This window comes from Thermobia domestica, chromosome 4, assembly GCF_964235325.1.
Source record: "Thermobia domestica chromosome 4, izTheDome1.hap1.1, whole genome shotgun sequence".
NCBI lineage: Eukaryota > Metazoa > Arthropoda > Insecta > Zygentoma > Lepismatidae > Thermobia > Thermobia domestica.
In genome coordinates, this window is record NC_137457.1 from 293,568,217 (window position 1) to 293,591,693 (window position 23,477).

General features: G+C 36.5%; 2 protein-coding genes across 4 annotated transcripts in view; one reads left to right on the forward strand and one right to left on the reverse strand.

The window, feature by feature from the left end:
* Positions 1-17,557, forward strand: part of LOC145684187 (uncharacterized) — a 60,383-nt gene extending 42,826 nt beyond the window's left edge. Inside the window, exons 5-7 of one of the 3 annotated variants that reach the window (XM_081756205.1) lie at positions 912-1,121; positions 3,818-3,989; positions 7,626-7,954. In XM_081756205.1, coding sequence (XP_081612331.1) covers positions 912-1,121; positions 3,818-3,989; positions 7,626-7,724 — 481 coding nt within the window. In that variant the 3' untranslated portion in view covers positions 7,725-7,954. Of the gene's footprint in view, positions 1-911; positions 1,122-3,817; positions 3,990-7,625; positions 7,955-8,008 lie in introns of those variants that run through there. The other 2 variants (XM_081756204.1, XM_081756203.1) reach the window with 2 other exon arrangements.
* A 2,601-nt stretch (positions 17,558-20,158) lies between these two features.
* The window catches only part of LOC145684188 (DDB1- and CUL4-associated factor 13), a 37,543-nt gene continuing 34,224 nt past the window's right edge, over positions 20,159-23,477 (reverse strand). The window contains exon 9 of the mRNA XM_081756206.1: positions 20,159-20,315. Coding sequence (XP_081612332.1) covers positions 20,228-20,315 — 88 coding nt within the window. The 3' untranslated portion in view covers positions 20,159-20,227. The remainder of the gene's footprint in view (positions 20,316-23,477) is intronic.

Below are 23,477 nucleotides of genomic sequence, written 5' to 3' on the forward strand. Positions count from 1 at the left end.
AGGTTAAATGTAAATTACCTCCGTAGTTTAAAGGTTAAAGAATTTACCTCCGTAGTTTAAAGGTTAAAACGAGAAAAACATTTCCTTCCCTGTGCTTTCACCGACGGCATTAGTTCCGTACGCTTTACAGATGTTCCTAGCTGCATTTGCTGCGCTTGGACCTTGGTTAAACTTGTACAGCAGAATATGTCGGAAAATGTTCTCTTTTCTCGACCTGGCACTCCATCTTCAATAGCGAAGAAATAACAGTCGTTTGTAATAATCTTGCTGACAACTCGTATTCCACAAGACAATACTCCAAAGTAAACAGTGGCAATATAAAAATAGTAAACAAATGAACAGCAGTGCAGTGTTACCAGGTCAAATCATAACGCTACGGAATTATGCCTCAACCCAATATTATGAATAATCATCTGCAATATTTGAAAGTCTAATCGGACAGCAAATAATTCTGTGAATTTTACATCTTTTTATCGTTTCTTTGATTTTGGATTCGTTGAAATCCGTAGACATGTGTATCTTGTATCAAACGTGCGAAGAAGACAAACATATTAATAGGTTCATTGTTTCCAGTTATACTTCTCGTCACCAGAATTGGCGTATGGCGTCAGCCAATAAGCTCGCAGTGCGTTGTTACTAAACCTTCAGGAAGGAATCTAATCATTCATAATTGTCCACAAATACGAACAAAATCAATTGTGAATGATTAGATTCCTCCCTGAAGGTTTCATAACAGCGCACTGCGAATTTATTAGCTGATTCCATACGCCAATTCGGGTGAGGAGAAGTATAGCTGGATAATAAATGGAGAATATAGTTAGATAATAAATGCAAATTATTATTTTTAAAATAACCACTTTCTACACAGCAACTGTTATATATTTTTTAAACGTTTTTAATTTTTTTTTCAGTTATACCGCACAGTTTAAATTGGAAGTAATTCATCATGCAGAAGAACATGGGAATCTGTCTGCAGAACGCGTCTTTGGTGTTCCAGAATTTCGCATACGATATTGGAGAGGACAAAAACGATATTTACAAACAGGGAGACGAGTTTCATACAATGTACGGAAAGAAGTATTGTCACGGTACTTAGAAATGGATTCTCAGAGTGTTGTGAAGTAAGTGCATTGTACTGCGCCTTCATGCTTTATTTTTCAATATTAGGAAGAAGTTATTTGATTAGGGAGCCTGTTTCTCGCAAATAATAATAATAATAATAATAATAATAATAATAATAATAATAATAATAATAATAATAATAATAATATGATGATGATGATGATGATGATGATGATGATGATGATGATGATGATGATGATGATGATGATGATGATGATGATGATGATGATGATGATGATGATGATGATGATGATGATGATGATGATGATGATGATGATGATGATGATGATGATGATGATGATGATGATGATGATGATGATGATGATGATGATGATGATGATGATGATGATGATGATGATGATGATGATGATGATGATGATGATGATGATGATGATGATGATGATGATGATGATGATGATGATGATGATGATGATGATGATGATGATGATGATGATGATGATGATGATGATGATGATGATGATGATGATGATGATGATGATGATGATGATGATGATGATGTTGTTGTTGTTGTTGTTGTTGTTGTTGTTGTTGTTGTTGTTGTTTGGAATATGCGTTAAGCTATAGATCCACCTTCCATGTAGCTGAGGTGTTGAAGAGGAACGTTAAACTCGTAGATATTAATTCATTGAAAAGTTTAACTCCTGTCAACATAAGTGTGCAGCAGATACCTTGATAAGTTAACATCGGCTGTTTGAACATGACATTCAAAACTAAATGACTGGTGGTAACTGTTCTCGGCGACAATTCTGCAGTAATATAATCAGGAATATGCAGATGAAATTTGAGTTGAGTTGATTTAAAACGTCCGTTTCAGCAGCGAGGCTATATGAGACGGGACGAACCCGGGTCTGCCACACCAAAGGCGCGTACGCTAACCGCTTAGCTACGAAGCAGAAGAAATTCGAGTATATCATTGCAGGCAGAGTGCACCTGTATTTTATGCGAACTTTACCCAATTTTAACGAGAATTTACTTTCCATAAAAATAACATTTCTTAGACATGAATTACTCAACACAGCATTACATTATTGTTCTGAGTTGTTTCATTTCTAGAGCGTAATACTGTACCTATGTTTTATCAGTAGTATCCATGCATAAAATCACTTTGATTTTTGTTAAAATAAGTTAACTTATCCTTGCATTTTTTTTTTCTGATCCAATTTTGGTCAAATGCCAACATCCGCAACACTCACCTTCCAAATAGTTTTTCATGCACGATTCTTAGGTCAAAATGTAAAATACTCTTTCACTTGTGCCTAGAGCATTTACAATATCATCCACCTTTAATCGTCGATCCTGGAGTACCTAAAGAAGCAGCAGACTTGAGTGGCAGGACAGTTTCTTACTTTAGTTGGCCATTAATTTTAATACTACTACGTTTCATATAAGGTTAATTATGGACTATTCTGTATGAGAATTCCGTCATGACTACGTCGATTTTCGTCCGTTGATCGACCGAGAAAGAGAGCAAGAGCTTCTCTGGAAAACTTATCGCTGTGATACTTGGCTTGTATGTAAAATACTGGCAACACGGTCAGGAGGCAAGGATACAGCATGATCATGCGTGTGAAAGTCTGAAAAGTAGTAGTTCGAAATGGTTCTGGTGAACAGTACAAAAAAGTCGGGAAAGCGAATAATTGTGGAGCTGCTCGTAATTGATGGGGCCAGGTGCCCTAAAGCATGTTTTCAAAACTTTAAGAGCATTCTTAGATACAAAGACAGGTGGTTCGTGGCCAAAAACTGCTGTTAGTGTTATAAAGGAGTGCAGGAAGGAATTATAATGACGCGCTGGCGTATCAGAAGGCTGCACGGTGAGTCGAGGCATTTCGTTCAGACCAGAAGAAATCAGCAAACTGGACTCGTTGGAGTCAGCATCTGTTACGTTGTAGCAAGTGGTCGTCTTAAAATTGAGTCAGTAGTTTTGAAAAGGTCATGAGTCAGAAAAATGAAGTCATGAGACACTGGAAAAAGAAATTGTTTAATTTTTGAAACTCCTGATAGACATGAAATGATCTACTTCTGTTTGAAGAAAGTAGAATTTTCGTCATTGTACGAAATGAACAATTTGTTGTGAGCAATTGGGGATCCAAAATAAATAAATAAAAAGTTGGACTAAAGCAAAATCGCCATTGTCTGACTCATGACCTTTTCAAAACTACTTATTCAGTTGCAGCAGGGAGGTATCCGCAGAAGTTGAGCGTAGTCACCAAAGTGTGTGACTTATCCTGAAGGAGACACTGCAGTGCTCCTTGTCTCATGACAGGTACACAGTGACCTAATTGTTTGGGAGGTTTTGGAACATCTGCTATACCCTTTAGACGATTTTGTCCTGCTTCTACTCCTGAAAGAACCTATCCAAGGCACCAGGTTTCCAGATATTCTGTTCTTACGACGCACTGTAGATAGGTTCATCGCCGAGATCAATAAAAACAACTTCACCGACGGCATGAGACAGCTGCCACGGGTTTGGAAAACAGTACAAAGCAACGTAAGAAGTTTATCGAAGGCTTGAAATGTGATCGTCAATATCCGTTCAATGTTGCCAGTACTTAATTTAGAACCAACGTAAATACATTGGCATTTGCATTATACAGTTAGTTTTATTATTTAGTTAAGAAAAATATGCCACACAATTTCTTTATTTCGTTGTTTTTTTTTTTAAATGTTATTTCAGGATTAAAAGACCAGAAATTGTAGAGCGGATACACACAAAGTATTTTTTCTGTGATCTTTGTAAGAAGACTTTTCCAGATGAATTGAGCCTCAAGACGCATATGAGAGAACATTTTAATTTTAAACCTAAACCTTTGAAAGTGGTTGTTGATACTACGAATTCAGATGAAGAGGTAAGTTGTCACAGCTAATCACATGTAGTATGATATTCATGCCAATATACTGTTATAAAGTCGCGAAATAAAGTTGTTTTGCGGTGTCCTTTGAAATAAGGGACTTCATCTATAGTATATTCGATATTAATGATAAAATTTTCAACTGGTGCTGCAGGTATGTATATTTAATTTAAAAACTACTGAGTGGGTTTTAATGAAACCTTCATGATTTTGGTAATTGAAATCTCTAGGGCAGTAGTTCTCAAAGTGGGGTCCGCGGACACCTAGAGGTTCGTGGAACCTAGCCAGGGGGTTCGCGACGCGTAAAATTGAAATGTGTTGTAATAAAATGGAACTCACATCTCTTATGCAATAATTATTTTCTCAGTTACTAAAAACAAAGAAAGTATACCTACATTTGTAAATTTAAATGTTTTCCTACTTCACTAAATTTCTGCCTTGAAGCCGGTCAACCGTTATATAAGACTACTTCAAGTGGGAGAAATTCGTTCTTTGTTAGGGCACTTTTTCAAAAGTAGTTGTACATTAAGCACGACACCTTGGAATTTCATGGATTTCATTTTCAAGTGGCGAAAAGCTCCCACCACTACCACCAATTCCAGATTAAAAAAAGAAAAAAGTAAATGTTAATAATTTCTATGCTTATAAACATCAAGCCTCCCCCCAATTCTGGGAATTCTAAAAAAAAGAAGAAAAAAAGATGAGAAACCGCCCCAAAAATATGTTCGTAGATCCGCCACTGCGAGTAACTCTTAACTTAAATTACGTGCTGTTAATGTAAAATCGTTTTGGAAGATAGCAACAGAGAAGTAACATTGTTTTGATTCAATCAATATGTGAAAAAAATTAAAAAATAAAATATATATAAAATAACATACACATATTGGTTTTTAACCGCTTCCTTTCCAGCAAAGGTAAGAACAACTCTGAAACAATAATATTGCACAGAGATATTATTATTGTTGAAAAAAATGATTTTCAGTCTTGAAAGTAACCGTGTTTTCTATTGAAATTTCGTTCACTAGGAAACAATCAGGCATCTTTAGAATAAATTACTTATTGCATTATTTTTTTTAATACCATGTGAAATTTCAGATAGCATTGCAAGGGGGGGGGGTCCTAAAACACTTTCCGAATGAACAGAGGGGGGGGGTCCGTGTTATCAGAAAGTTTGAGAACCAATGCTCTAGGAGAATGTAAGAACCATTACGCTCTAGGAGAATGTAAGAACCATTACTTCAGTGAATTCAAGCCCCATAAATGAGTTTCCCGAGTTTGAGAAGACATTGAGCAGCTGGTGGAAAATGGGACCCGGTACTCCAGTGTATGATTAAAACTCACATCAATGAGTTCTCCATGTTTCAGAGAAGTCGTGTAAGGGAAAGATGGAACCTGGTACTCCTGTTAATTCAAACCAGCACCAGGACATTAAAATTATATATGTTTCAAGTGTTTTTCATTTAAGTCACTCGGCTAAGAATAAACATTTAAGTTACTGTAGTAAAATGGGTGGATTCCTGAGAGAATTTCGGGCCTTGTGTTCTCTTCATCACAAGTTAAATGATATATCCTTGTGTGAAGGGCAAATACAGGATAGAAAAATATATTATAAATGAAAGAAGAAGAAGAAAAAGTAAGAAAACAACCTGTGAACACTGACGATCTTCTTCATTTAATAATAGACACCTATATATGGTGTTACAAAAATTTGTCAATATTTCGGGAGCAGATTCCTCACATCAAAGTAAAAGTAAAGTTCATATGAGCCTGTGCTCAAAGTGGATAGTTTCGGAGGTATAGAATGCCAAAAACGTGACAAAATGAACTTTAAAAGTTCCAAGCTCCACTACTGTGGGACCTATCTGAATCAGGTCAAAACATCACTGAGGAACTGGTATGTGAACTATCCAAATATCCATGTTTAAGACTTGCACACCAATTTTTAGAGAGGTCGTTGTAGAGTGATGAAGTACTCCCAAACAGCCTCTCTAAAAATGAGTGTGCAAGTACTGGAGATTCTCAAAGATAGATATTTGGATAGTTCACATACTAGTTCCTCAGTGATGTCTTGACCCGAATACGATCGGTCCTATAGTAGCGGAGCTATGTTTTTTTAAAGTTCATTTTTTCCCCATGGTTTTAGCACCCTGTAACTACGAAACTACGCACTTCCGACCACAGGTCCATGTGAGGAATCTATTCCCAAAATATTGTGACAAATTTTTGTAACACCTTCTAGACATAAGGTGTTATCGGGGTAAAGGAAAAACCTAGGGAGGTAAGTATATGTAGTTATTATATGAAAAATATGTAAACATACGGATAAAAGCATGGTGTCTGATAAAATGGCAAAACCTTAGTAAATGAGACTAGACCCTTTAGAGGTGTGGAAATGTAATTCTCAGTAGTTTGACAGTTGTGGCTGATTATAATGGTAATGGGATTTTAAGTACATTCAGCGTATTTGTAGTTTTGTAATCTCAAAGAGGTAAAATAGAGTTTTTAAGCAAGTCTGGAAAAGAAGTCTACTCATAAAATGGATTCTAATACATCGCTGTTCATAAGAATGTAATTTTGTTCCAATGGAAATCGATTGTGATAACATTTTTCTGTGTATATATATTGTGTGCTTGTTATTCGTACGGTAGCTCAGAGAGCCAACCTCTAGTGCAAGGGGTTCCTAGTTCGATTTCACGCCATTTGAGTTTGTGATGGACAACATGTCCATCGGTTTTTCTCGCGGTTCTTCTGGTTCCTTCCACATTCCCACTTCGCAATTTCTTTCATAATTATTAGCTTTCATTTATCATCAGCCTGCTTTAACATAAAAGACACAAACGTGCACGTTGAAATTGGAGATTTCATTTTCCATCTCATTATATCATCTTGATTTTAAGATCCATAGGAATATTGGGCATTTACATATATATGCATATGTATCTATCTGTCTTTATCTGTATATACAGAGTGTCCTAAAAGTAATGGCGAAAAATGAATGTGCTGTACACCCACATCTATGCAAGTGCTAATCGTAGCTGCAGTGAGTTCCTCCTGGTGTGTTGCGTAACTGTTCACAAGCATGTTCAATGCAGTTTTGTAAGTCGGCAAGTGTGTCAGTAGCAGAGTTGTAAACAACGTTTTTGAGGTGTTCCCAAACACAAAAATCAAGAGGATTCAAATCCGGTGATCTGAAAGACGAAGCTATAGGGCCACTATGGTCTCTCCAGCTCCTATCATTATCCCGATAGGCAGGTGTGAAGTTCCTTTCCCCCACATTCGAACCTCTCTAGCTCTCCCCTGTCCACTTCCGGGCTACATGTCGTAGAAACTTTTTTGCTTGTTTTGGTGCCAGGAATCTGTGGTTTCATTTTTCGCCATTATTTTTGGGACACCGTGTATACTCCGTTTATTATTAAGAAGAGCTTAATTATTATTGGAAGCATGTTGCTAAGTTGCTTTCTACATATATATATATATATATATATATATATATATATATATATATATATATATATATATATATATATATATATATTAATGAACTGATCTAATTATTTAGTTTCTCTTTGGACAAAGTTTCAACATCTATCTCTTGAATTCTGCTCACTTATTATAAATATTTTTGCTCCATAGAAAATACATTGGAAAAGAGGAGTGCTGCAACTTATATCCGATTGGCATTCCTTAACACACACCTTGACATGTCCTCAAAGGGTGGGAGGTTCAAGTTAGTTACGTTGGATAAACGAAGAGGTTAAGCAATTCGTTGATCATTCTCGCTAATTCACTGTGAGGAACCAGTGTAACGTCACCGGAAATAAACAAGCAACACTGCACAAGAAACTCGCTTTTTTCATATGGAGAATAAAATGTATTGTGATATTTTCTTCCTAACAGGGATCATAGCTTCACCTATAAATATGAAAGTGTTGTAATAAATAAGTAAATGCATAAATAAAATTTGTTTCCCTTTATGGAACTTTATTTTTCTGAAATATTTTTGTCTTGTTAAATAGGATACACCGCAGGATAAAGTGGATCAGGATGACAATCTCAAGACGTAGTGGGAACTTTGTATTTCTAAAAGTCGGAAATATGCAAATGAATTATCTGACAATGAATTAAGTGCCTTACGTAATGGTATATTAAAATAGTGTATAGGTGAGTCACTTGAGTGCCTAAGAATTTGTATAGTCATGTGATGTGATAATCTGTGACACAAATCCTCTTAAGATTTTTTTGAATGAAGTGTTTTACAAGTAACTGTAGTGAGTGTAAAGGAAATACACCGACAAATTTTAGGTGTTCCATATAGATGGAGGAAAAATCTAATAAACATTGATAGCTCGGGGGAGGTCTAATAATCATCGATCGAAAAATTCGTACAGAGTAGCCATTCTGTAGTTTTACAAACAATTGAAAATCTGGAATAACACCAAGGAACGTGCCTTAGTACGAAAAGTTGAGTCATTTACATGTGTCCAAATTTGAATTCAAAAGTACCTTAGGAAAAACCATAGTGCCAACCATCTCTTGGCCGTAGTGTGATCGCGTGTGCCTTAACAATGGCCCTCCTGTCCCACAACTTCCATTGTAGCACAGGAAAGCAAATCTTTCGCCATTCCTCATTACAGGCAGAGAAAAGTGGCGATATGACGTGAGGAAAGTGCTCTCTTCAGGAGACCAAACCTGCATTTAGGACTTAAGCGGTATGTCTTCAAATGGAAGAGCCTTGATACCGTGGTTTCGTTCCATTCCTTCCAGAAATCTGTGTGTAGATTTTTTTATGTGATGAGATCTTGTCTTGGTACAAGCGGACTCACTATTTCCATACAGACGAGGTAGGTCTTCTGCTTAAATAGGTGTCAATATGCGTTGCTGGTTCTGTATGCAAAGTTGATTTTGCAGATTTTTGGCACCTGACGAATAGTGAATCATTCATTGTAGCATATCCCGCTACGATCATAAAACCTTTCGAGAAAGTTGCCTTACAATGACGAATGAATGCTGGATGGGAGTATTGGTTGGCCGAAGCGTAAATTAGGGCGCGAGTTTTACCACAATCGGATAGATAGATCCAAGCTTCATCCAGCGTAGCTACGAACTTCTGCTTGTCATTGAATATATGACACTCATAGTCGAAGAAGCGTTTGCAATTGGACCATCTCTCTGAACATGGGCCTTACTTAAATAATGACCTCAAACTTAAATACCTTCCGGAGATTTAATTTGTTGCGCAAGGTACGGTGTACAGTTCTGGATACTTGTAGTTGTATGGCAATCATCCGTTGTATAGAGCGGTTTTCCTATAGGACCATTCGACCTAACTTCATTTGGAGTCATTGCATCACAATCACATTCGACACCGTTGATGGATGAACTAATAGCAGGAACCTCTTGGTTTTTATGTTGCTTAATTATCTTCGTGATAGTGGTTGGTCCTATAGTGTGGTTCACATTTCCTTTGCACTGTTATTGAACTTTAGACACCAAAAACTTGGCATACAAGTGTCACGACATAGCCTTCCCAAAACTGTTTACTTCGGGAGTCATGATGCGCACAAAGTAATAAAAGATCATAGGTTGGTGTTGACCTTCAAACAACCCGATGCGATCGACGATTCCCGGTGGGGTCACTCGGTCGAAAAAGTGTAACAGCTTTTTCAGGCCAGCCACCCTGAATGAGGTTTTCCTGGGTTTTCCTCATTCACACCAGGCAAATGCCGGGGTGGTACCTAACTTATAGGTCCCAGGCCGCTTCCTTCCTTTCCCAATCCTTTATTCCTTCCCTTTCCCCGGATTGTGTGCTCGCCGAGGGACGTCATCCCTCAAATCGTGAAGGACTAAATGGCCTTAGATGCCGAAAGCCCAGAAATCCAAATCCTAAATCCTAATCCGATGCGATCGATACTGTGCGCATGCGTGGGGGTTGAAAGAAATAAACTTTGAGAGCCCAAAATTGTCCACTTCGTAGAGTGGGGTGGAGGAATGAACAAAAATTTTAAATACGAAAGAGATCGGGTGAGGTGGTGGTTCAAAAGTCCTGATGAAAGAAATATTGTGGATAGAAAGAACATATTTACCTTGTAGTTACAGCAAAATGTTTCTATCAAATGATATATTACCCAAGCTTCATTCTATGTAAAAATTTTGACTCCAGGGGCGGATCCAGACGGACTTCTTGGGGGGAAGGGGGCGGTGGGTTGTAATACTGCTACTTGGAGCTACTTTTAAGAGCTCCAAACTCTGGGATGGGTTTTATTTATATAATATAAGAAAGTTTCCTCTTCTGGGGGGATTCGTCCCTGCTTCACTCTCCACACCACTTCTGTGAAATGAAGTGGGAATGAAAATTTTTTGGCCCGTGTAGTTAGACTTACGGTTCTTCCACATTTTTAGTCGTCTCTGAGATCCTGGAATAGGATACAGACTTCCTGAACCATGTATCTATGGGAAAAAAAGGCGTTTTTCGACCACATTCTGTTTTCTTAAAAGTATTTATTATGAAAATTATGTTGAGACTACATCTCAACGATTTTAGGTGTATTTCCTTTATACCGAAATCAGTATATTGATCAACAAGGGATTGAGATAATATTGTTCATTATGAATTAAACATGTTAGTTATAAAAAGTTGCTCGTTGTTAATTTTTTTTTAAATATTTTTTTTAAGAAAGAGAGAGATTTTGTAATGTCATACATAAACATACACAAAGTTGTATAATATGGGCCTCCTGACTGATAACTTCGTATGATATAGTTTTATCCGTACATCTCCAGCAAAATGATAACATCCGCACCCATCGGCATACTCACTTTGTTAATAACTTCAGAGAAAACAGAGACAAGATCTAGTAGAAGTTAATTTTGTGTTTTTTCCGGAAAACTGCTCAATATGATTTGCTCGTTCCTAAGTTACAGGATCCACTTCTAGATCAATATCTGCTGTAAATACGAGGGTCATCCAATAAGTTATCTACCTAGACACGAAGGAATGCAGATAGGCTCACTTGGTTATCACCGTTTTTCGATGGAGGTCTACGCACCGTCGCCACTTTGTGGACAGCGAAGAAATCCAAGAAAAAAAATAGTCTTTCTCCATGATCTTTCCTGTAGAAGGTTGTGTACGGAACTTCATCGGGGGCAAGGAATCGTGATGTTTCCACTGCATGGACTCCTGCTTGCTCTCAGGATCCTAATGGTGGATCCAGGTTTCGTCCCCTGTCACCAGTTGAGCCATGAATTTGTCCTGTCCTCCTCAAAGTAGTGCAACAAGTCTTCTTACGTAACAAACATTCTGGTCACGACCAGTGCGTTGCTTCGACTGATCTCAAATTGCGCAGCGAGGTTCCCCATCGTGGCCTTGGCGTGCGTGTCAGGCGTCAATTATGCTCCACCCCTCTCTTCCTGTTTAGGTAGATAACTTATTGGACGCTCCTCGTAAGTGCATGTGTTCGAAAATATGATCGAATAATAGAGTCGCATTGAAAAATTTCAGAAGTTATTATTGCCAGCTCTTACAGCTACGTGAAATGAAGTAATTTAATTATTTTTACTTTCGAAATCGTAATTACATTTCGTGAAAGTTATGAAGACCGTAATTTTCGCACTTTTCAATAAAATTATTGTTATCCCATTGTTTGTCCAAGCCACCTCTATCCAAATCTAATGTTACACTCTTGGTCCTAATATAAAATGATTCAAATACATTTCTTTCAACTAATGAAAAGGTTGAGGAGTATCGAAATCATTCCCAGTCTGCAGCTGAGAACATAGTGACCATTTTCAATTTCTAACCAAACCAACCATTTCAGAACTAATTGTCGTTCTGAAGAGTGAATCTGAGATTAATTGTTAATTTCATCTTAAATCGCTCTTGTGAATTGAAATAGCGATTGTAACCGTTATTCAGTGCAAGGATAATCGTATTCGAATAATTTATCAGATTATTTGTTTACACAGATAAATTATTTGAACACAAATTTTTGTTCTACACAGAAGATTAGGACAGTAGCTCGTCTATAGTTCTGTACATTGCTACAGGACACACAAAAGTTTATTTTTTCAAAACAAATAATTGTTTTGTTCGAGAAAGGAATATAATGTTGAATAGTAATAATGTTTTCTTTTGCTGGTAACTATACCAAATAAAATTTTATATTGTATTTTCTCACAAAATATTTTTATAGGATGTCAAAATGTTACATTTGTATCGTATTTCCTTACAAAATATTTTTGTAGTATGTCAAAGTGTTACATTTTTATCGTATTTCCTTACAAAAGGCTTTTGTAGAATATTAAAATATTATATATATATATTAAAATCCTTGTTCGAGGAATATATTAAAAGTTGACAATTATATAGATTCGTATTGTGAGCGTTTATACTTACTGAGTTTATGTTATGGTGCAGAAAGGAACAAATCCATTTCGAGATTAATATTATTGCACTCAAAAACTTAAATTTGTGTTTCTTAATCAATGAAACAGGAAACCCTTCCTTAAAATAATGACATTATTTTGTTGTAAAGCATGTTTCAATGGGCATTCTACTTTCTGATTGTAAATTCAGTGGCTAAAAACCATATTGGTAATAAGTTTAAAATTGAGATAAGTTGATGAATGGCAACTACACACCACAAAGTTCGTGGTAAAGTTATCTAAGCAGAATAAGGTTATACCACATATAGAATTATTTCTAATCACACTTCTCGTAAGAAACTTATGGGATTAGCCAACTTGAAACTCATTATTCTCGGAAACAACATTAATGAAGTCGTACTGTTAGAGTTTTCACCCATTCAATTTGTAATCGTGACAGTAATTAATATGTTAGTCCATTGACATATCGTACAAAATATGGGGAGGTTTCTTCATATGACGGGAAATGATATCAATAAACTCACGTCGATTTTACTTAACTGCATGTGTGTTGTATTTCAATTTCTCTACGCGGTGGAGAAGGACAGTGGTTCTGGAGCTTGGTTTGTAACTTCCAGAATATGTTAATTCTTAAATACAAAGATTTGATGTTCAGAATGCTCAAAGAATCAATAGATCAGAAATCCTTTGAAGAAACCATGTGAATACTGATGTTAACATTTTTGGTCTTCGTAAAACAACCGCTAAGACAACAGCTATCTAATACTTACTTCCAACATAATGGTTCCTCAGATATACTGTTGCACATATCAATAACTCCTAGTTGAACCGTGTTTTCCCGAAAGATTTACGAGAAAGTTTGGTAAGTCCATGACTTTGAAATGAGAGGAAGAAAAAAAAAGCATTTCGTACTGAAAATCAATTTATTTTTAGACAGTCTCCTTTTAGCTCGAGACACTTTGTCCAACATTTTTATGCCTTCCAAGAAATGTGTGGTGAATCCTACAAAATATGTATTTGTGTCAAGCGTGATCTCATCACGCGCAAATATTTTTTTTACCGAAATAGGTCCTAAAATCTCTGAACAGAAAAAAGTCAAAGAGGCTAAATCTGAATAATATGATGGATGAGGTAGTAGTAGTAGTTCGTAGTGTAATTGACAGCTTTGGGAATGGCAGTTGCAGAGGAGAGGGCAGAGTATTGTCCTAATAAAGGAGATTTTCTTCTTCGCTATATGGGATTTGGTTTTTCATCAATTCTTTGTGAAAAGATTAATAAGGAGGCGTAGTATTGACGAAAATGAGGCCATGGGAATTCCAAAAAATCATTGCAATGGCTTAAAACCAGCCTATGGAACAGTTATTGCCTTTCCTGAACCACGTTCTCCGCTTGGATTCCATTGCTTTGTCTATTATTTGCTTTCTGGTTGTATCTAGTATGTTTCATCAACAGTGACATAACGCCTCAAAACTGATTTGAGTTTCGCTTCGTGTCGGAACATTGTCTCGAAATGCTCATACGAATCTGCTTTTGATTAACAGTGAGTCGTCATGACATCTATCCTGCCGACAGCTTCCTCATACCTAAATATTCATGTAGAATACTAAAAACACGTTCGATTGCGATGTTTACCATTTTAGCTGCCTCGCATCCTTCACTCGACAATATGTCAACAGTTTCATGAATTATCCACCATTTCCTCAGATGTGACTTCGTTTAGATGCCTCGATCGCTCAGCATTGTTCGTGCTTGCACAACCACGATCAAATCCTGTGACTCACTTTTGTACTGTTCCATGAGGAGGAGCAAAAGTCTTCATAATACGTTTCAAGTTTTTCTTTTGGTTCCTTAATAGTAGTATTTTCCCTTGTAAATACTAGTGCTTAATCAGAATATAAGATTCATTACTTTCCATTTCAACATACTAAATACACACTTATCAGTTTACAACGCTGTCAACAACAGTATAACAAACAGAAGACAATCGAAATTCTCAGAGATTATTTATTAAAGATCGTGATTTTGAACTAAAAGTGTTGAATTTAGTGTAGTATTATAGGGCCTTATGCATAGTAGTTTTGACGAATGATTAGCTCCGTAGTAATGGTTTGACTAACGCATGATTATCAGAAATGTATTCAGAATCTCTTAATTAGCACGTAATAGTTAACTAAGTTAATCACATATGAGTAATTAATTTAGAGCAGAGGGTACCCTGGTTTAGCCACAATAAACTTACATTATGAGAATACGAAGGTAATTAACTACCTATGTTTCTTTTCTTTCATCTTATCGGGTGAAATTATCTATGAAGCAACTATTAGGCCGAGTCCTCTACAATAGCAGAACTGTTTCTTAAAATGAATAGTGAGAGATGAGTAGAGAAGTTGTATGTATCCCTCAGAGAGTTTTCTGAGGGATACATACAACTGATCGATAAATTATCTTCCCTTATAATTACAACATAATCCTTCTATTGTCACTAATATTAATTGACTTTTACGTATTTCCTCTATTTATAAATTGTTGTTGATGTCAAACCACAAAGAAAACATTTCGAATTTCGTATTTCTATACGTATTTTCATTTTTACAGGCTACGCATGCGCACAACTAGATTTCCGTAATTACCACATTTATTTCTCTCATTCGTGGTGCTGAGGTTATATTGGTTAATCATACCCAAATCAACTTATTAGCTGAACCCAAGCAGACTGAATACCAAAAAGCACCCTCTTTAGTACAGAGCTAGTGGCTAATGCTTGATTAACGAATTCTTTCTGAATACCAGCCATAGTGTCTATTTACAACTATTTTACACTGTCAGATTACATAGTGTGCTTGGTTAAAAGTACTGTTCGTCTTTCTTCTGTAATGTAATTGTGGATATTAGGCAGTGCAGACAGCATATGTTTTCGCGATTTACCCTAGCCATAGGAACTAAATACACGTTTCTGATCGGCGGGACTTATCTGTTGGCCCGCCCCCGTAGTATACATATTAATCGAAGAAACCCACCCGAGTGTGTGACGTAATGTCACGTGGTATTATGGGGGCAAAAATGAAATAAAACGAGCCCTGCGGGGCTTCTAACTCCCTTCACTCGCTCAGCTGTTACGTAACGTAAATAAATCACTTTCTTAATCAGTAAAGTTGTGTGTGCAAAGTGGACTAATTACCACGTGACATTACGTCATGACTGGATGGTGCAACTTGAATGTAAATTTAACTACATCCCAAGGAAGCGTATGCCTACCATTTCCCTCCTGATGCCTCGGGCACCTCCCCCTCTCTAACTTCCCCTACAAAACTCCTTGCTTCGCGAGAGCCCCCATTTCTTACTCTCCTGTTGGTTTATAACGTCATTGTATATAAGGGCTATTAGAAATCTCTAGGTAGATGGTGGAAAAAGCACAATTTATGCATTATATATTACGTATAAGGGCAAATGAGTATTGTTTTCATCTTATTTTAATAATAAAAATGTTATAAAAATTTTAAAAAATAAAAGATTTTCCTTGGGCCGGGTTTGAACCCATGCCAAAAGCAATTTTCATTACTAGACCGCTAGCTAGCATGCTCTGCTATGAGGATCGACAGCATTTGGCCTTTGATTTATGTTACATGTATGCTACGTGGCGAGAAACTGATAACTCCATCCAGTCAGAACTGTGTACTTAGCTCCTATGGCTAGACTCGAGCGTGATTAAAATAGATGTATGCAGATATGGTGTTGGAAGTTACGTACAATCGACAAAATCGGACCGTTTTTGCCCATTTTAGTTCGTTGAGACAAAAGATGTGTGCATCGGAAGTTACGGACAATTAGCAACATCAGACCCCTGCTGCCCATTTTAGTTCATTGAGACAAAGATGGGTGTATCAAAAGTTACGAACAATCGGCACATCGGACCGCTTTTGCCCATTTTAGTTTGAGACAAGAGATGGGTGTAATTGTTCCATGCTTCTACATTGCCGATGTACTGCCATTACCATTTTGTTTGATTTGCAGAAGTTAATTTCGAACCTTCCTTCATCTATCTATATCTTTTATCTCAGATTTTATGAATTTGTTCCTTTTTGCATAGTTACATCCAGGTTAATGTTTACTGTTAACATTTTAATAATCAGTCATGAATTGTTGAGCAGTGTCAGTACATTACATAATGGATTTTAACTAGTTAACATGACAGATAAAAATTGTACTGAGTAGTCAACAGGTGTAGCCGCGGAAGAGGGAGGCAATAGGGACCCGAATCCCCAAATAAAGTTCATCTGTTAAATGTTCATTAAATTTGTTTAGTACAGCAAATGATGAATGTTTATAATAAATGTTGAAGAAATGTTTTTTTTTTTTTTAATAAATAAATCACGTTAACCCGTTAAAATAATTAGAATAATTGAAATTAATCATCCACTTTGTGCAATCAACGACAAAAGTTCTTTCCGAAATAATAAGGTAAAATTTATTTCGGCAATAACGATGGTATGGCTGGCACGTATAGAAAATTACATTGTTTTTAATTTACTAAAAACTACTGAAATTGCCCTTCCTTTCTGAAGTTATGTACGAAACTAATTTCATCAAACTGAAAGAACTTTTGTTGCTGACTGTACCCTAATTTGTCTAACTGGATTCCCATATTTGCGAATTCATTACTCTACTATTGTATAACAGTGTCTAAGTTTGATCTTATTTTTTTATATATAAAACATTTACACCCGATAAACATAGTCAAACAAATGGACTGCCATAAACAGTGTTCGTTTTATTTAATAATAATAATAATAATAATAATAATATACATATGTATGTATATGGTGAAGTTATTAATGCTTTCATAGACTGAAAGAAAACTTTTAGTTTTGCTTTAGCATGTAAAAAGCTCGGCGTCCTTGCAACAGCTTGCTGGCTACACCCCTGTGAGTAGTATTTCGTGGTATATTTTATAATGCCATTGTGAGGTGTCACTTCCAGCTGTACTCATATCAAACACAGTATTTTGTGAAGTAAAATTGGTAAAGTTGGGCTATCACTAGCATTACGTTTCCCGTAGTTTTGTGAGAGTCAACGGTGGTTAACTGATAAAGCAATAGGCCGTTCATAATAATATAGTTTGTAAACTGGTCATTTACATAATGTGGGCTTTTTTTGTTGATATATATATATATATATATATATAACCAGTAATGACCTTGATAAGTTTTACTGTATTTGTGTTTTGTATGGTGAAAAAACTGTATAGGGGTTACTGTAGAGGTTTCACAATTGCCGAGTTATAAATTAGCCAGGTAACAGCATTTGAGGTGCAAAATTGAGCTGACGTAAGAGCAGGTGTGATAGATGGCTGCGGTACTTTTATGTCGAATGTAATGCTTCATGAAAAAAAAAAATGGCAATTGTGTTCTGCTAGCATGTCTCAATACAATCACAAAGTCAACGTATAAAAAACAGTATCATTCTTGCTTTGTTTCTGTTTACCTCTTAGGCAGTTTTATTAGTGCATTCATATACTACGTGGTCGCCAATACATATCAGTGGGAGTCTATCACTGATCTAATGCACATATCTTTGATGCACGGGATCGTGGTAGGAGAGTATCAAACCCAGTGCAGTAGTTCTGATTCCACTTTAGACTGCACATTTTTATCTATACAGCCCAGCTACTGACAAAGAATACATCAATCAATTAGTATCACTGGCAATCCATATTTCAGTGTTAGTCAAATGCAGAAATTTTGGGGCCAATATTCCTCAATAACACGTTCAATCAAAGATGTCTATTTATATATCTTAAACATGTCTGTTCTCTGTCACTGTGGACATTGATGATTTTTGATTCTTGACTTACAGGTGATGAATAAAACACAAAATGAACGCATAAGAGCTATTTAACTCAGCTCGATAGTAAGGTAACCTCTGTTTTTGCGAAAGTTTGGCAAAAATAAATAAATAGAAAAAGAAAATTTCAAGTGTAATAAATTTAGTTACTTTTATGCCATAAATAGTGCACGTTCAAGTTAAAACTAATTGGAATTGAAAGTAGCTACAGTTAAAATGCTGTATAACATACAAGTGTAGAGTTATTAACATGTTCACGTAAGACAATGATCTCAGCAAAATAAAAATTCCTGGTTTAGAGTACAAAAGAATGTATTTTTACAGGTATTCCAATAATAATTTGTCCATCATGTAACTTCATTTATAGAATCAAATTACGAATGAACTAATTTTGAATAATGATTTGTATTTATTTATTTATTGCACGTTCCTCTGTAACGCCGAGGTTATAAAGAATGGCAACTGGCAAGTCACGACTACTGTCGATTTTTTTTTAAATATGGCGTGTTCAGTGCATAACGGAATCAAGTCTTTTCTCTATTTCTCTCTCTCTCTATATATATATAAATATATTTTATCGCTAAGACCTCTATTTGAAGCTGCTTAAACGATTAATGTCCAAATACTGTAAACAACAGTGCTAACTTTTCCATCTACTTAAGTGTACCGCACAAACTTAATCTCAAAAGCTTGTTAATTGGATTTGATACCCTTGTGCTCTGAACGCCACATGTTTACTTAGTGAACCAGAGATGCAGTCTCACTGAAGAAAAATAAAATGTTAAATGTTAGATAATTTAACAGTTTTTGAAGTTATGACTTCAATAACATGGTGTTCTTGGATTTGTTTTAGGCAGAGTTTATAATACATGAGTTAATTTTGAGTCCTTTAGTCTTGGTATTTTTTTAAATGAATATTTACATTACAAATTTGATTTTTCTTCTTTGAAATTTTCACCTAAAGCTCCTTCCTCTAATTATTACTCAACGGAAAAGATCGTGCTTTTTTTTAACAGTGAAAGTAAACATTTTAAAAAATAACTAAACAAAGTCACTTCACTAAAGCTGAGCTGCTGATTAACCCGTCATTTTCCAAATGAAACTAGTGTTAAATTTTGAACTTTTCGATAACGAAGGATTTTATTTTAGTTAATTTGTCATCGTTCAATAGGTGTAGATCCTTTCTATATTTCAAGTTTGGCGCTGCTGTCGATATATGTTTTCCCGTACCTCCCTCGAAAGAACAGGGACAAGTTGCTCTGTCCGAGATTCTTCAATAGTTAGGTGTGCACAGGGTTGCCTGATTGACAGGATTCGCTGTGCACTGTTTTGTTGCGCTATTCTAAGTAGCCTACGATCTTCACTTGCCCAAAACCAAACGACTGAATGACAAATTGGCAACATAGCCAAGATCATTCACTTGTTTTCCCAAAGCAAAGGGATAGTTTCCTCCGTAAGAGGGCGGCGGGTTGAGGCCGTAATGTTTCACATATTTTCCGAAGGCACATTTGAAATAGAAAGGTTCTAGATGATAAACTGTGGTAATTTTCTTGAGCCACACATGTAGGTACAGTCCGCAGCTAAAAACCTGCAACATGAGCATGTAAGTTTATTGTGAAACTACACCTAACAGTACAGGGAATCAACATAACGTCTAAGTAGCACGAATCACGCCAGGAGAAACCTCGGCGTCCTTCCGTGTACCCTTATTTTGGAGCAAAAGACTTCGTCTTTGCACAATAAGCTTACATACTCATGTTGCAGGTTTTTTGCTGCGGACTGTACAAAACCTATATTTTAAGAAATTTCTAAAATTATTATTATTTTGTTGTATCTTGACTTTCACAACATTTCTACACTTAAAAAAGTCCACCCACCTCCATGTAACACACACAACAGAAGACACTGTTAAGGAAAAAGCTGTTAAATAATAATAGCAAAACGTAATACCAATGATCTTTTTATTAAACAAGTTTGCATGACACCAGATTTCGTACAACGTAGCCTTGAAATTATTGTTGTTCTTGCACAACGTGTCGCCGTTTTTCCGGTATAAAGGGAACCGTTCCAGGCTTCGAATGTGCACGACGATTGGCTTCCCTGTAATACAAGAAAGGAACCACATTTTTATTATTTTTGATCAAATGGGTTATTTTACTGCATTAAAAATATTTCTTATTCTCATAGTTGGAAGTTAAAATCAATCAAAAATTTCATTCTCGTACTTCGCATTTGTGCATTGAAACTAATGCAGTCTAAGTGCAATATAGAACATAATCTAACACGATACCTACTAAACACTTTTTATACGTATTTGGAACCGATCCAGCATAAGAAACTAACTGGACCGGTATCTGGGTGAAAATTTCGCTTAACCAGAGTTTTTAAAAATAAAAACAAAAAGTCATAGCCACAATGTGAAACAAAATCAGAATTAAAATCTTAGAATTTCCTTTTAAGTACTCACTGTCTGTCCGTCCAAAATCTACAATACTCAGTTTCAAGTTCATACTGACTCAGTCTTCTGGTATATTACGGAAGCTACGAATGACTATAGATAAAAGCATACTAGTCATAAGTCTAAAAACTCTCTGAAATATAGAGGTCCTCTCGGCTCGTGTACTATTTAGGACGTGGTCCCGGGTTCGATTTCCAGTGGGAGAGCACGCAAAATTTAATTTCACTATCATATACTTTCATTATACGGTTTGCAGATGATAGGGCGCATGTTGCGGAGTCTGAAGAGAACGTCAGGAAGGGCTGTGAAAAATATGCGATGAAAATAAATGTTAGGAAGACAAAAGCCATGGTGATTGGAACGAAGCGGTCAGTGTCAAATGTAGGAGGGGAGAAAATAGAACAGGTGACTAGTTTTAGATACCTGAGTAGTATTATTAGTGATGATATGAAGTGTGAAAGTGAAATAAAAGCAAGAATAGGAATGACGAAAGAAGTCTTTAGGAGGAAGAAAAGACTATTTTGTGGGATCTTGAATAAGGAGTTGAGAAAATGATTCATAAAATGTTTCGTGCGGAGTATTGTGCTGTATGGGCCACAAAAAAATGGACATTACACAAAAATGATGAAAAAAAAAACCAACGAACCTTTCGAAATATGGGTGTGAAGAAGAATAGAGACAGCTGGGTCGAGCGGAAAAAGAATAAGGGGGTCTTAGAAATGGTGGGGAGAAAAGAACAATTTTGGATATTATTACGATGAGGAAGAGAAACTGGTTGGAACATTGGCTAAGAACGAACTGTATTATATGGGACGTGCTAGAGGGTATGATGGCAGGAGAGAGGGGAAGAGGGCGAAGAAGACTACAATTAATGGACGATATCAAAACAGAGAAATCGTACGTAAAGACGACGAGGATAGCGGAAGACCGTGGAGCATGGAGGCTTCTCAGTTGCAGCAAGTGACCTGCCAATAATGGCAGAATACTTGGATGATTAATGAAAGTATAATAATCATTATCATCTGTTTCTTTTAACCGAAAGGGCATAACCGTGTGACGTTAAATCTCATTTCATTTCTTTGAAAGTAGGAAGCGTGGTTGCTCAGTGGTAAAATTCACACCTCTGATTCAAGAAGTTCCTGGTTCACGTATGAAAATGTTAAAGTGTTCTGGGTCACAAATTCATTCCAAAATTTAACCAACACTTATTCCCCTAACAACAGTTAGACTGTTTTGTGAAGATGACATCCTTTCTAAGAAAGAAAAGTTCATCCCACTCTCGAATAGGCGATATGCAAGAGTCATTTCGTTCTGGTGGTGCACTTGGCACTTACAGTCATAATCTGGGATAGGCGGAGTCGAGACTCGAGATCTCCTCAGTGGCATTAGTAAGCTCAATTTTGATCATTCGAACGTGATTCACTGGTAGGACGACTTGTATTACGCGTATCATGATCATCCACTCGTATCTTCGGATGAACTGCGATGAGATGAGAACAATAAGGTTTCACCATAGTAAAGCCTTAGATCAACCTAGGCACTGAAAACTTATCGCCTTAAATTACAATCGCAACCCCTGACTTAGCACCACTTGGCTCTTTCCAAAATTGAAAGCTACTTTAAATGGACACTGATGAGATTCCGGACACCCAGCGCGCGACAACACACATACTGCGCAGCATTTGCGAAAATCAGTTCCAGGAATGTTATCTGGACAGACACAGTCGTCGCTTCAAACGGGAAGCAGCTGTTAGTGCATAGATAAGCCAACATTTCTTTTTACAGCCGATTCCAGAAATTAAATAGTCAGCCCCAACACTTCAAATACAATAATTTTTGTTTGATGTCTCTTACATATGTATCAATTATGTTCTGAAGCTTTACAAGGTCTTTTCTTTTTTTTTCTTTTTCATTTCTATCTGTAGATATTTTTCCGCTTCTAATCTCCGATGTTAGGTATATAAATTATTCACATTCCTCGGAAAAATTTCAATATGGTGAAGGATGGCACTCAATTTGTATTAAATATCCATTCAACTAAATTTCAAATGATGAACTAATTTAGTTTTCACGTTTGCTTCATGTCATTAGCATGAATATTAATTTTAATATTCAGACAGTCAGTATATGATAAGTAAAGGTACACATGACAAATAAAAATGTTCCGTTTCCATCCTTATACCATCGATCATGCTCGACGTGGTGGCCACTCGCACGACATCACAATTCCACTTCGTTGCAGCTCTACCAGAGGTATAATGTCCCACTCCTGCTTGCAAGCTTTCCAGAGGCTATTTACCGTGCGAACTCGATGTGATAAAGGCGCCATCTGAGCAGTCCAAAACCACAATAAGCCATGACACTAGCATCTACTCTTTAACAAAAATATCCTCAAACGGAGTAGCGTGGATTCCAGTTCCAGCTGTTACGTGTCGACAGAATGCCAGTGTTGTTTCGTTCGTTCGTTTTATTCCCCTGCCCTGGTGCAGTTCCACACGATCTGTACCGCTGCCAAACAATACTGGTAAACTTACAATAGGACATATTCTTGGTAATAAGCAGCATTGATTCTGATATTTTTTCGACCTTACGAGTCTCGAGCTTCCCTCTGTCGCAAAAGGCAGCAACAACCATAAAACCTTTTGAGATAATTTCTTAGCATTGACAAAGTTACATCGGTCTTTTTAATCAAGACCTCTGTAAAAGATTGGCCCGAACTTTTCAATAGTTACTTAAGTAGATCCAGGCTTCGTCCGTTAGGACATCAAATTTCTAGGCTTTACTCTTTCGCTCCGCGTTATTCC